Here is a 14292-nt window from a genome sequence, read left to right on the forward strand (position 1 = left end):
GCTCTGCCATTGTATCTGTCACTTCAACCAGTAAGTGAGAAACACTCATGCAGCAGTAGATGCTGTAAAGATGGTAGGTAAAAGACACCAGCAATTCTTACATAAACCCCCAGAAGTAAAACATGAATAGAAGGAAATATCTTGAATGTAAAAGAGACTTATCTACCAAAAGCCAGGAGCAGGTAGTACTTTGTACAGTGAAACAGAATCATTCCAGCTAAAATCAAGACCCAGACAGGGTTGACAGTTGCTTCTACCAATAGCATGTAACTTGGTCTTGAACTTTCTAGCAAATGTAGCAAGACAAAAACAAAGGGAAAAAGTGGAATTAAAATTGATTATTCTAAAAAAAGAATAGGTTAAAAAGCACATCTCTTTGCTCACAATAAAATTGAAAAAAACAAGATTCCTCAAAAAATTTCTAGAATTTAGTAAATGAATCTGATAAAGTGGGTAGATGCCAGATAAATATGTAGAAATTGATTACTTTTTCCCTCTAATTTAGCAAAGGATATATGGAAGTGGAAAATATACTTCAGTCACAAGGGGAGCGCTGTGAAATATTGTAAATAAGTATAGCAAATACTTATATAAATAACTACCAGAAGAGGAGATTCCCTGCTTGACTATTAACCCAACATTAACTATTAAAGGAAATAAATGCTTTCGTACGTCATGTCAAAATTCCTCACATGCTCTCTTGTTCCTGCTCTCCTTGGCTGGGTGCATGTGGGGAGCCTTGTCCCCTGGGGCGCGGGAGGGGCACACAGATGATAAACAGTCTGTACGTTTTCTAGCAGTCATGTAATTAAATCCAGAGTATAAATGGTGTTTGGCAGAACTTTACCACCTCTGATCTCTATCCGAGTCCCAGACAGCCTTTACATCTTTAGCCTAGGAATCCTCCCAGCTGCTCGTTCTGGATGCTCCTTTCTGACCTTCAAGTCCCTAATGGAGCTTCCTGCAGACACCACCCCAGGGGCATAAGGTGTATGTAGTCCTTTTTTTGCAAACTAAGGAAGGGCACTTTGGATGGGTGACTTAGGGAAGACACCCTCTCAGGCAGGGTCGAGCAGAACCGAGTAACCCCACCCCCACCCCGGCCCACACAGCCCCAGCTCTCCCCCGTGTGGACGTCTTTGTGCAGTGCACCAATGGCTCAGGCTCATGCAGTGGTCCTGAGGCAGCGCCCTGAGAGAACAAGCGGAGGGTGGGATTGTGCCCTAGTATTTGTGACATGGATGTTTTCCTACCACATCTTTCTGTTTGACTTTCTCTAAATGCCTCCTGTGCCTTTTTCTCCTGCTTGTACTGCCCTGCACATCCTTCCTCAGTTCTGTCCAGTTCATTTCCATCCACCTCTTAAAGCATTCTTAAATTTCATCCTATTCATTGCCATCCTTATTATCTTCAGACTGAGTGAGCAGGTCTGCCATTAATATCCAGGAAAATACTGGATCAGAGTTGGGCCCAAGGGGGAAGGGCAGGTATTCTTTGTCTGCTGATCCTGATGCTTTAGTAACGTTCCGGGACTGAAGTCATCATCTGATTTTCTAAGTTGTTAAGCACGTAGCACTAGACACTGAAAAATTTTAAAGTAACTAGTTTTTGTCTTTAAAATGTAGTCATGGCTAAAGCAAGCCTTTTGTGTACTCTTTCTTTGTTCAAATTCAGCCTGCCCCTATCCTAGGCATAATCCTTTCTTACAGTCCCTGTGCGCACACGCACCATAGCCCATCTTCAGACCCACGTGCTGAGAACCGCATCTCACCTGCAGCCCGCTCTGGGCCACAACCCTGGCAGCCCTTCACCATTTTCTACTGTGTGTGTGACCAGCACATCCTCAGAAGTTAGGGAAGGAAACAAGAGTCCAATTTGGCTCCAAACCCTATGTATCCCTTTGTCTTAACACAGTGGGTTCGGACCCCGAGTTTGCACGCTATGTGGCAGGAGTGAGCCAGGCAATGCAGCAGAAGCGGCAGGTCCAGCATGGTCGCCGCCCAGGCAACCCCCGGGGCCACTGGCCGCCCATGGATGATGCCCATCGGACCTGGCCTTTCCCAGAGTTCTTCGCAGAAGGGTGAGTCTCAGTGTGGGAGGGAAGCTGAGTGCGGGACCTGGGTGTTCCTTATGGGGACTTTGTGCGCTCTTATGAGGCAGCCCATTTTAAGTCCCCGTGTGAGAGAGTGGCACATGGTCAAATCTTCAGGGGGTCAGAGTTTGTGACTGGCTAGGCTGCCGAGTGACATGTTGTGTCCCTGTGAACACACCATTAGTATAAATTGATGATTTTTGAGACTCTCTTCTGCCCTGACTAGGATCTTATTTGATGGTGTCTGTGAAGTAATTCCGTGTTTAATGTAGTCTATATCTGAAATGCCCATGGCTGTGACATGTGTGTGATTTACAGAATGTGATCCCTGAGCCTGCAAAAGGCACAGGTGTACAGTTCAGATTCCAGAATATTGTGCGAATGTGGATTTTCATCATAAACAGCTGGGGATCGATTTTTTTTAGCTCTCTTAATGCTACCTGGTTAAAAATCTGGACAGCTAAAGACCATCTCAACTTTTTGTTTGCTCTAAGATAAATTTCACATATAAACCACAGGCTTCTGAGGAGTTTTTAGAGGAAGGAGAGACACAAGAGACCACTGTTTGGTTGTGAGATGAATGTAGGGCAAAGACTGTTCTTTTAGATCTTGGGTGAGGGTGGGGGTGGCCTCGGGCTGTCCAGACAGTGTCCAAGCTGGCCACAGGAGGCTGGAGACCAGCTTCTCTTTTTGGCTTTCAGGGATGGCCTGCACAGCGGCTGGTCAGGTGCTCAGGGAGACTCGGCCAGCTCGAGTGATGAGACATCCTCTGCCAACGGGGACAGCCTGTTCTCCATGTTTTCAGGGCCTGACCTCGTTGCTGCTGTGAAGCAGAGAAGGTACGAAGCAATTTTTAAACCAAAGGACAGCGGGGCACCTGAATGTGATCCAGAGCTCATTCCTCTAGAAAGCTCAGGAGCCCCGTCACTCCCCATCAGCATGTGTTAGAGGCAGAGGGCCTCTTCCAGTACTGTTTTGAGGAGGCCTGTGTGGGGCTGCCATGCAGACTTGTAGCCCAGGGGACTTAATGTTGGGTTGAGTTTTTGCTGACAGAACAGTCTCATGCAAGTGGCAGCCAAAAATACCAGTCTGACAGGCAAGGAAGTATTCTGGAGAACAGGGTCTGCTGATGCTAGTCTGTGCCTTGCAGGAGGCAGCCCTTTCCCTGGGAGGAGCAGGACCAGGACAACTGAGTTCTAATCAGGACTCACCAACAGGCTTTGCAACTCCAAACATGGGCCTGGTCCTCTCTGACACTCAAGTTTCTTTTTCAAAGGAGGAACTGGATAAAATGACCTCTGAATGGCCATTCAGTGCTTCAAAGTTGAAAAAAAGAGTTATATAGTATATTCACATCTAAGAAGTTTTCAAAAGTAGTCACAAAAGTTAAGCTAGGCCCTGAAATAAGAAGAATTTGTTCAGAAAGCAATGCAGAGACTGTTATGGGTGTGAGGAAGTGGAGGCCCAGAGGTGGTGGTCGAAAGTTCACGGGCAGGATGGAGAGGGTGCAGGCCACCTGGGCACCAGAAGTCATGCTGTGGAGTGGGAAGGGAGGGAGGCCAGGTCACAATGGCCCCGTGTGACGGGGTCAGGCTTCATTGGATATGCAGCGGAGAGCAGGTAGATGAAGACAGAAGGGTACCCAAGTCAGGATGCACAGGGGAGCCACGGTGGTGATGCCGATGACTGCGCATACAGGCTAGGGTGCCAGGCCCTGGGCTCAGTGTTCACGTACATTTTCTCACATAATTCTCACAAACACTCTGTTTGCTAGGGCTAACACATCAAAGAACCACAGACTAGGGGACTTAACAAAAATTTATTTTCTCACAGTTCTGGAGGCTAGAAGTCTAAGATCCAGGTGTCAGCAGGGTTGGTTTCTTCCAAGGCCTCTCTCCCGTGCTTGCAGACAGCCGTCTTCACATGGTCTTCCCTCTGTGTGCGTCTGTGTCCTCATCTTCTCTTCTTATAAGGATGCCAGTCATGTTGGATTGGAGCCCACCCTAATGACTCCATTTTAACTTAATTAATCGTTTAAACATCTCATCTCTAAGTACAGTCACATTCTGAGGCACTGGGAGTTAAGACTTCAACATAGGCCTTTGGGCAGGGGGGGACACATTCATTTATTCAGTAGCACTGATCACGTACCAGGCACTGGTGATATAGCAGCAAGCAAGAGTCCCCTTCCTCATAGAACTTATATTCTTTTTGAAGAAAGACTGATTAAAAAAACAAACCTAAATATGCCAGTTTGGGTTAGGTGCTAGGAAGAAAAATAGAGCAGAGGGCAGAGAATGCAGGCGACAGGTGGATTTTCTGTGTTCCAAATGGGAGTCAGGGAGGCCTCTGGGAGGAGAAAGCTGAGCAAAAAGATGGATCAGCTGGTGAGGAACTGGTAATGGGATATGTGAGAGAGAAGAATCAAGGGTGAGACTCAGGGTTTTGGCCTGAGCATCTGTGTGGGACAGGGTGCCATGGACCGAGACGGGGAGGATAGCGGGGGAGCAGGACTGAGCCTCAGGAGGGTGGAAGTCTTCTATTCAGACACGGGAAATGAGAGTGGCCAACTAGACGTCTAGGAAGTCACCTGTAGCACCATTTCGCAGAGACTGCTGTTTGCATGCGGGAGCACCACGCCGCAGACTCACCAAGCTCTGTGCCTGCTGCGTCCTGCCTTTTTCATTCAACATTATAACGGAAATTTTTTCATGTTAGTAGTAAAACTAACAGCCTTTTGTTTTTGAGTCACACATCCTCAGTGCATGGTAAACAGTCATCTGTATCTGTTGAATAAATGAAAAGGCCAGAGCTGGTGGACTCAGAGAGCAGCTGAAACGGCCAGTGCCCGTTCTCCTGCCCCACCCCCAGCCCAGCCCGTGACGGCCCTGGCAGCGCAGCGTCCCATGGAGACCCACCTTAGTCCCCTCCCCACTGAGAACGAGCGCCTGGAGGCACCCGAGCCAAGCAGCTAGGGTGTCCCTGCAGGGAAGCTGGGCAGGAGGCCAGGCCGGCCTGCAGTGAGCTCTTGGTTCTTTCAGGAAGCACAGCAGTGGAGAGCAGGAGACCAGCACGCTGCCCTCGCCGCCTCTTCTCACCACAGTGGAGGATGTGAACCAGGTACTGGGGCCCTGTTCTGGCCAAGGAGGGCTGGCTTTATGGGTACAGACCTTGAGCAGGGTTCCACAGCTTATGTTTGAAGAGGGTCTCAAAGCAATGAGGCGTTCTTTGCGATGAAGTTTTTTTTCCTTTGTCTAAATGATTAGCCGTCTCAGCTGACTTAGAGCCACTTGCAGAGGAAGCTCTGGGGCTGTGCTGTCCAGTATGACAGCCATTAGCCGCATGTGGCTGTTTAAATTGAAACTAATTAAATATAAATGAAGAGTAAATATAATTTAAATATAAATAAATCAGTTGCACTAGCCACATGCAGCGAGCAGCTACTGTACTGGGTGGTGCAGAGAACATTTCTGTGGCCACAAGTTCTGCTGGATGGTGCTGCTCCAGGACTGGGGAAGGCTGGGCTCTCACCCTGTTTCCTCAGTGAGAGTAAGGACCAGAGATCTGGGGAGGTGGGAAAAGATGATAAATCTCCAGAAATGCCATTAAGAACCCTCTTCTGTCTCTCAGGATAACAAAACCAAAACGTGGCCGCCCAAAGCCCCCTGGCAACACCCTTCCCCGCTGCCTGGCACCCTTCCTGGCCCGAGCTCACCACTCTATGCAGTCGCCAGCCCCGGCAGCCAGTGGAACGACACCATGCAGATGCTGCAGTCCCCGGTGTGGGCTGCCACCAGCGACTGCAGCGCCGCCTCCTTCACCTACGTGCAGACCCCGCCGCAGCCCCCTCCCCCACCAGCACACAAGGCAGCACCCAAGGGCTTCAAGGCCTTCCCTGGGAAGGCTGAGCGAAGGCCGGCCTACTTGCCCCAGTACTGACCCAGAGCTGTTGGGGCCAGTGTCCCCCGCCCTAGGGCTGACTAGCTGGCACAGCCCCCCAGAGGACCAGTGCACCCCTGTCCCAGGCAGGGATCCTTGGGGATGGGGGTGGTTGGCAGCTCTCCAAATCTTTAAGGCCTGGCTTCTCAAAACTTTGGAGGCATCAGACCCCTGAAGGGCCAGCTGAAGATGGAGGTTTCTGGCCCTCCTCAGGGAGATGCTGGGGGATCTTCGAGCTTAATAAGCACCTCTGGTGATTCTGATGCAGGTGGGCCACAGGCCACACTTTGAGAAACACAGCTCTCAAGTTTGTAGTCCCACTGTGTGTGTTGGGAAGGCATCAGGCCTGAATGCTGAGAGCAAAACTGACCATTCTTCTGACACCCTCCTCTTCCCCTCAACATGTTGAGTGATGACCACACCAATCACTGTATTTTATAGCTATTTTTCATGTAGGTTTTTAGTTAAAACATCTCCTGCCTAAAATGCATTGAATATTTTAAGATAACATACAGTGGCTGGAGGTCTGTTCAACACTATCTTTATTTAAGCTTACACAAACTGGGTGAAGTATAGGATATTTGTGATCAGAAGCAATTATCTGAGTTTTCTATAGGGGGACAGCCCCTCGCCATCCCAGCAGCACCCAAGGGGTGCAGCCTTTACCGGATTGACGCAAGCAGGATGATAAAACTGACGTCAGAGACGTATTCCTGGTGGTGCGTGGAGATGCGCCCGCTGGCTGCTGTCTGAGTACGGGATAAAGCTACACCTTCCGCCCTCAGGTCCTTCCACACGTGGCCAGAGGCTTCGACACAGTCTCCAAATGTGGGGGTGTGGTCAGGGGGCTGCAGAGAGACACCTGCATTTGAAACTGCAGTAACATTGTGAGCTGGCTCAAGACAAACCAATTAAGATGTAGATAGGAACTAATTTAAAAGGCTTTTCTTTAAAAAAAGAAACAAAGACAAAAAACCACCTCATTTTCAGTTAACATGTGCTATTAAATAGATAACATCCTGTGGATTTAGGGGTATCTTCCAGCCAGAATGGATCCAGAAGAATTGAATGGTGCTTAAATTGAGAAATAATAAATATATCTATATAGAATAGACATATCCCACTGTATATTAATTGAAGTTACAGAAGTTCTTTATATAAAACTTATTTAAATTTTTCATATTTCATCTTTGAAAAGTCTGAGAAAAATCCATAATATTTTCTGGTATGAAAGTTTGACAGTATTAATATTTTTTTTATATTTTCTTAAATCATTAAACCATTTTAATATATGTTAACTACTAATAAATGGTTTATTCTTTCTAACTCCATAAAGCTTTTCCAGCAGAGATTGTAATAACACAGTTACGTTCTCATTTTTCTACGGATATAAGTAAATTTATATTTAAAAAAACCAAAAGGAATATATATATATATATGTATGTATACACACTAATTATAGAGGACCCTTAGTGTCTGAGCCCAGCCATCTAAAGTTTTAGTACTGTGTTGCCAGGCTGTTTCCAGGCCTCGGGTGTTGTCTTTTGTGCTGTGTGGGGATGCCATTGCTGCCTGTACTCATGATTCTTTCCCCGTGGGTTCTGAACATTCACCTCACCATGTTTACAGAAAACTGTTTTGTACATAGACTCTTTCAGGCACGTGCTTTGCACCAACCCTGCGTGGCTCTTGTCCGTGTTAGCTGTCACAGTGTGTGCACTAATCTCTGTTGAAGTTGTCCGTGGCTGTTTTACTTGTAAGATAGTTTTCTACTTCCTTCAGTAATGTGTCTGCAGTCCCCTGTATTTCGAGTTCTATTATCCGGAAGTACCCTTGTTTTAATAGTGCCTCCCCAAAGACCTCACCCTGGACAGAGGTCGGTCCTTGATGCTCCAGCACAGGTGACATCGACATTGCTAATTGCCACTTTGCAGTCTGTTTTTCTCGATTAAGGAAGACATTTTGTAATTGTATCTCCATGGGCTGTGAGACTGGGTGAAGCTGTGTGGTCTCTTTGTAGGTGCTGTGTTCTCAGCACCGCCTTGCTCTGAACACTGGTTATTCCAGGTGCTGCGCTCGGCAGAGGGGTCTCGCCAAAGCGCATGTGTGTGCATGTGTGAGCGTGTGTGTCCTTTGCATGGCCGGGCGTGGCTGCCTTGCTCGGACATCAGCAGGACATCGTGTGACTAGTTACAACGCTTCCAAACTGGAACTCTACATTTTGTATCTTACTTTTAAAGCTCCTATAAGTAAAATAACTATTGGCTTTATTAAAAATATACATTTAATAATTTTTTGTATCTCTGTTTAAAATGAACTGCAGCAGATACCATGTCAGAAGCCTTATCTGATTCCTCACTTTGAAAAGCTGCACCCGAGTTGGTTTTTAGGTCAGCCTGTCCCTCTGCTTCTGAGCCCTTGCAAGGGTAACACCACTGAGGGTATTGAGATGAGCTGGGGTGGGTGGGCAGGAAGCATGGCAACCTGTCACACCTCTCCTGCTGGCTTTCCTAAGGCCAGAGCTGGAGGGGGCATCTGTGTGGGCAGAGCCAGTGTCGTGAAGGAGGCCACCTGGAAGGATACACGCTTTCCCCTTGGGTTGTGGTCTGCTAGCAAGCACATTCTACCAAGCATGGGCACTTGTGAGCTGCCGAGCAGCCTTTCCAAGGAGCAGACCCAGGAATGAGGTCTCCCCCAACTCTGCCAGGAACCCACTTTGTGGCAAAGAGACCCTGCCTCACGGGGACAGGAAGGCCCAGTCTCACTGGATGATGGCACCCTGCTATGCAAAAGGAAAGATTGTAAAATAGGAACCACAAAAGTAGGGGTGCGGGTTACAGGGGAATTTTAGCTCATTTTCATTTACATCAAGACAGTACTTGATTGAAACTTTTTTCATGAACTTAGGAAAATGGAGTAAGGGGGCATTAATGTATAACCTACCAGTATAAGTACTACTCAGGCTTCTTTCTGCTGAGACACCCAGAAGCTGAGCTAAGTCCCAGCACCTTCTAAGTGCACCTCAGGATAATGTTGCTTAAAACAGCCATGGTGCATGAGTATACTAAGGAATACACTGGAAGTTCATATTAAAATGCTAGACAGAAAAACACATTTTATTCAGATGTGTTCCTGTGTAACACCACTACCTGGTTGCTGTTCACTGACTTGATTCACAACAGTGGTAGAGACAGAAGAGTCCTGCAGCCCCTGCTTCGTGCTGAATGGGTGGGAATGGAAACAGAATGGATGTTCACCTGAGCCCCAAGATGGTCCTTGGAGTCTCCGGCCCAGCTGAGAAGTGGAGGACATACAGGCAGATGAGGTCCTTATGAAGCCGGTGACCCTCTTTTCCGCCTAGGGGATCCCGGGAGAGTGGGGCATCCAGCTCTAGGGGTGTAGCTGTAACACTGCATCCCAACCATGATGCCGCAGAAGGATGGCTCTGTGCACTGTGACCCCTCCTGTGATCTGCTTCCTGATCTGGAGACAAGAAATAAACCCTTCGAAAGGCCAGCTCGTTGACTGCCAAAAAGCCATGTAAGTGGACAGTCTGACAGTCAGGCTCCCAGTCAGGTGCCTGGGAGTCTGAGGAAACTCCAGGGGCAGAATCCTGGAAGTAACACACAGCTAGCCTTATGATTCCACAAGGGCATGCTGGCTGGGCCCAGGCCTCTGCTTGTCTGTGAGGGGGACTGGATGAGGGCCTACGTAAGGAGGAAGGATTGTTTCAGGAGTGTCATGTTCACTTCAACATTCACTGTTGTCACCTAGGGGCAAGGCCCTTGCCAGGACTACAAAGATGCAATCTCTGCCCGTAAAACACAGTCTTTTTAGAGAACACAACCCCCTCTTTCCTATTCTTGGTAAGAAGTACCACAATCCATTCACCCAGTTGCTCACGCAGAAATCCTAGAAGACATTCTTAATTTTCTTTACTCTCTTCATTCACTTAAGTCCTCCAAGTGTATCTCCAAGCACATTTAAATCCCACCGTGATTTTACATCTCCATTGCCATCAATTTGGTCCTCACATTGTCTCCTGCCTTTCCTTGTCAGGCCTCAGGGTTTCCTGCACACCTCTGCTACCTCGGGGAAGCCTCACCTGATGCCCACCTGGCCTTGGCCTCTCCATCAGTTCTCTTGGGCCAGAGCCCAGCCTCTTCCCAGCTTTTGTTTTTCACTACAGCACTTAAGACTCCACTGAAATCATGTTTGCATATGTCCCTCTCATCAGAACCAAGCCTCAGGAGAGGAAGAAGCTAGTCTTGCTCGCGGCCATATGTGCAGGGTGCAGAACGGCGTGAAGCAACTCCAAATAAGCCAGACAAAACGAGGTGTTTCTGGGGCCAAAGGAAAATTCTAATACAGAGCAAAAAATAGAATTAGACTCAAGGCAATCGGTTCTCCCAGCGTACTAAAAGAATACATGATGACCAGAGTTTCTACTAAGGCTGCAAGGAGGGACTGACATTAGGAGCTGCCGGAAGGACTACGCAGCTCTTCACTAGTATAGTTTTCTATACTGGTGGGAACCCACACCCATGTGCGGTGGGGAAATTTTTTTAAAGACCTAACGGTGGATTTACAGGAAAAATCTGGGCAACATCCCAAAGCCACAAAGGGGCTGCGCGGGCTAACACCACGACATAGCACGAATTCGGAGCCTCCTGGAGGCGCTGATTCCTCCTTCCGCGACCCCTCGTATGCGCACGCGCAGTCCGCCCCCACTCGGAGTATGCGCACACGCGCACACTACTCCATTCCAGACGTGCGGGCAGAGGCGTCTGCGAATTCCCTCTGCCTCTTGCTCGAGTCCGGGAGCGGGGACATGCGCACACGTGCTCCCCCAGACGTGCGCGCCCACACGCAGACGTGTGCGTATCCCCGCCCCCTCACTACCTGCGCTGGTCCCGCCTTCCCTGCGCGTAGACACGTGCGCACCGCCCCTCCGGCGATTGGGGCGAGTGCCGGGAGGGCTCCCAAGTTCCCGCGAGCCGCGATTTCTTGCCCTTTCCTGGTCACCGTGACTCAGCACCTTCTGTGGGGTTCGCGAAAATCCATCGCGTGTACCACCCCACACAAATTTCCTTCAACTCAGGCCCCAGAACTGCCGCCACCCTCTCCCCGAACTTCCCTCCGCCCTTGTCGAGGTCATCCTCTGGTTTCCAGGTCCTGCCTTGACCCCTGGCCGGCGGCCCGAATTAAGGCCTGGCTTAAGTCCACACTTAAGTCCACTTGGGGTCAAACCATATTGCTGAAGGCACTTGAAGTTGCGCGGCACTGGGGCAGAGTCTTTTGGACTTTCTGAGCCAGTTTTCTTTGGATAGTGTTTGTCAGCCCCTGGTCTGGTTGCTTATGAGCCTGAGAACTTCACTGCCCCCAGGATCCCCAGGATTCTGAACCCCATACTCTGAGGTTTGCAGACAGAGCTTGGCACATCATGTGTTAATGATCCTGATGATAATGATAGGAAACAGGTTTAACTTGTCAGAATATAAAATTACCTCGTTCGCGGGGAGGGAAATGGTTCAGTGGTAAAGCACATGCTTAGCACGCAGATGTCCTAGGTTCCATTCCCAGAACTTCCATTTAAAAAGTGAATAAATAAAATAAAATTACCTTGTTAATATTTTTCCAAGCTACAGATCCCACTCCACTCCCCAAAATTTGATCAGAGAGGCTGGCCTCCTCCCCCACCCACCCCTACTACACCTTTCCTGGTGGGTTTCTCCCTACTGCCCTACACAGATCCTTAGATGCGTTCCAGGGGGACCAGTGTTAATGCAGCGGGTGGATTTTCCTGCCTTTGCCCATGCTGCTCTCCGTTCCACTTGAGATGCCATTCTTGGCTACTACCGCTTGTAAAATTCTACCCTGTCAACCAGACTTAATATCATAAAGGCCTAACTGATGTTAAAACAGAACTGGTATGGTAGGGAAGAAAGGAGGGGATTGCCTGCTCCCCGACTTCCTATGCATCTGTTTTCCTAAGTCAGGATCTCCCCTTGTCCCGGTTGTGGTTGTGATTAAGAACAGAGTTTGGGAATGGGGTAACCTTGAGTTGATTCTCTATTTAGTAGCCAAGTGGCTATTTTCAGATTCCTTAATCTGTCTTAAGTGGGGAGGACAACAGGATAGTCCTCATAGAGCTGCTCTGAGGATTACATAGGAGAGAATTTAGCACAGAGCTCCACTCCACATAGAGTAAACTGTAGGGAATAGCAAAGTAACCATGTTCGTAGTTGGATGATGAGTGGTTTTCGATTAATGATAATATTCCTCTGTGCTACTTCTTTTTGCCACTGTGAGTTATGGTTCTCCAGATAGGAATCTAGTTTTCTGCTAATATAGAAAATGCATGTAACTTTGGAATTTCAAAGTACAGTGTTAAACTTAAAATATTGTGCAGAAAGCTGGGAATACCTGGGAAATCTGGAATAAGTGAAGGTGCTAGGACTCACAGAGGTCTAAGAGAAATCACTGATTCATGTTCCAGCTGCAGGCAGAGGTGGCCTGGCCCCAGGAACTTGGGCCCTGTGAGGTTTGCTCTGACATCTCTCTGGAGATCAATCTCTCCATGCTTTTCCCTGAGACTAGGGGCTGAACCTCAGGTCTGTCCTTTCAGAAAGGCAGCTTAGCTGTACAAAACACTGAGTTAACACCGCAAAAAAGTAAAATAAAAAACACAACTGAATTTCTCTTGCTAGGGTCAGGTCCCAGAAAAGGACCCTGTTTGTCTGGCTTAGGTCATGTGTTCACCTCTGATGCAATAAGGGAGGCAGGGGGAGGAGGGGAGGGAACTCGAGCGTGGGAGGGACTGGTTTTGGACAAAGACAACGGACATCCACTGTGATCACCAAAAAGAGCCCACTAGAAAAAGGGAGTCAGTGGTTACTGTTGGGCTAGAGTCATCTGAAGAATCATACAGCAAGTGGATGATGGGGCAATGGCTGCTGAGACCAGCTTTCCTATTGGATGCAGGTCTGTTCTGAAACACAGGATTGAAGAGTGGAAGTTCTGTTCTAGGTGGAGAAGCAACTGGCTTGGACGGGAAGCTCTAGTTGGAGTGTTTCTCAGGAACTCTAGGAGAACAGATGTTGTTCAGCACTGTCAGGATGCTGCCAGGTATGGGAAGACCAGTTAAATCTCAGAGTTGATAGTTGACCCAAAATTCTGGGTAAATAACGGCCATGTGGACATGGCTGTTCCCTGCAAAGTCCTGTGACCATTCATTTCTTCAGCCTTTGGCCAGTCTCTTTTTTCCTTCTTTATCTTTAGGAACTCAAATAATTCTGGGCAGAGAGAGAAAAGCCATTTGCAGAGGCCAAAGGTGACAGTGAACTCATGACGCTGGGAGGTGAACCAAAGGAAGATCTAGGCCTAAGACTGCAGCAGGACAGGGTACACTCCCGGAGGGATGGCCTTTCTGGGGGAACCAGATGATGCAGAAGCTCAGTTTGGTGCCTGGTTCTTGGACGTCTTCTCCTCTCTGACTGTGTTTACTCTCTCTCACCCAGACTCTCATCTAGGCTCATGACTTCAAATGCTATCTATTCACTCATGACTCCCAAGGTTTTCTTCCTGCTCGAACCGTCTTTCCTTATACTCCAGACATGAATACTCAATGCTTCCGCTTAAATGTCTAATAGGTTTTGAGAACTTAACATGTCAAAAAATGAGATCATGATCTTACCTCTGAAATTTGCATTTCTCCTAAATGCAGTGACAATCCCATTTTTCCTGGAACTCAGGTAAAAAACTGGATGTCATCATTGATGGTTCTTTTTCTTTACTATTATTTCTTTGCTCAATATATTAGATCACCGTGTCCAACTCCTGCTACCTTGACATCTTCATTCTCAGCCTGCGTTATTGCTGTAGCCTCCTATCTGTTCTTACTTCCATTCCTACAGAATTATTGGTCCAATCAATTGTAAAAACATGTCAGATGATGACCCTCCTTTGCTTATAACCCTTCAACAGTTTTCCATCTCTCTTGGAATAAAAACCAAAGTTCTCACAGTGACTTACAAGGTCCATGTGATCTTGTTGCCTTCCTTCCCTCTCTGACCGCCTTTCTCACTCTCCCCTCATTCACTGCTCTCCAGCCACACTTGCCTCCTTCTGTTGGTGAAACAGCTAAGCATGCTCTTCTCAGCAATTTTGCAGCTGCTCTTCCTTTTGGCTGGCATCCTCAACCTTCTTCAGATTTTTGCTCAAATGTCACTTCATGAGTGAGTTTTGACTTGACCATTCTA

At 47.9% G+C, this 14292-nt stretch overlaps 1 protein-coding gene across 8 annotated transcripts in view; it reads left to right on the forward strand.

Annotated features, from left to right (window-relative positions):
• GARRE1 (granule associated Rac and RHOG effector 1) overlaps positions 1-8322 on the forward strand; it is a 76262-nt gene extending 67940 nt beyond the window's left edge. For 7 of the 8 annotated variants that reach the window (XM_064489219.1, XM_064489217.1, XM_064489221.1 and 4 more), the window contains 4 exons: positions 1915-2080; positions 2794-2931; positions 5134-5212; positions 5723-8322. In XM_064489219.1, the coding sequence (XP_064345289.1) occupies positions 1915-2080; positions 2794-2931; positions 5134-5212; positions 5723-6031 (692 nt within the window). In that variant the 3' untranslated portion in view covers positions 6032-8322. The remainder of the gene's footprint in view (positions 1-1914; positions 2081-2793; positions 2932-5133; positions 5213-5722) is intronic. The other variant, XM_064489222.1, reaches the window with a different exon arrangement.
• Positions 8323-14292: the final 5970 nt, after the last annotated feature.

The sequence above is a fragment of the Camelus dromedarius genome, chromosome 9 (assembly GCF_036321535.1).
Source record: "Camelus dromedarius isolate mCamDro1 chromosome 9, mCamDro1.pat, whole genome shotgun sequence".
Taxonomy (NCBI): domain Eukaryota; kingdom Metazoa; phylum Chordata; class Mammalia; order Artiodactyla; family Camelidae; genus Camelus; species Camelus dromedarius.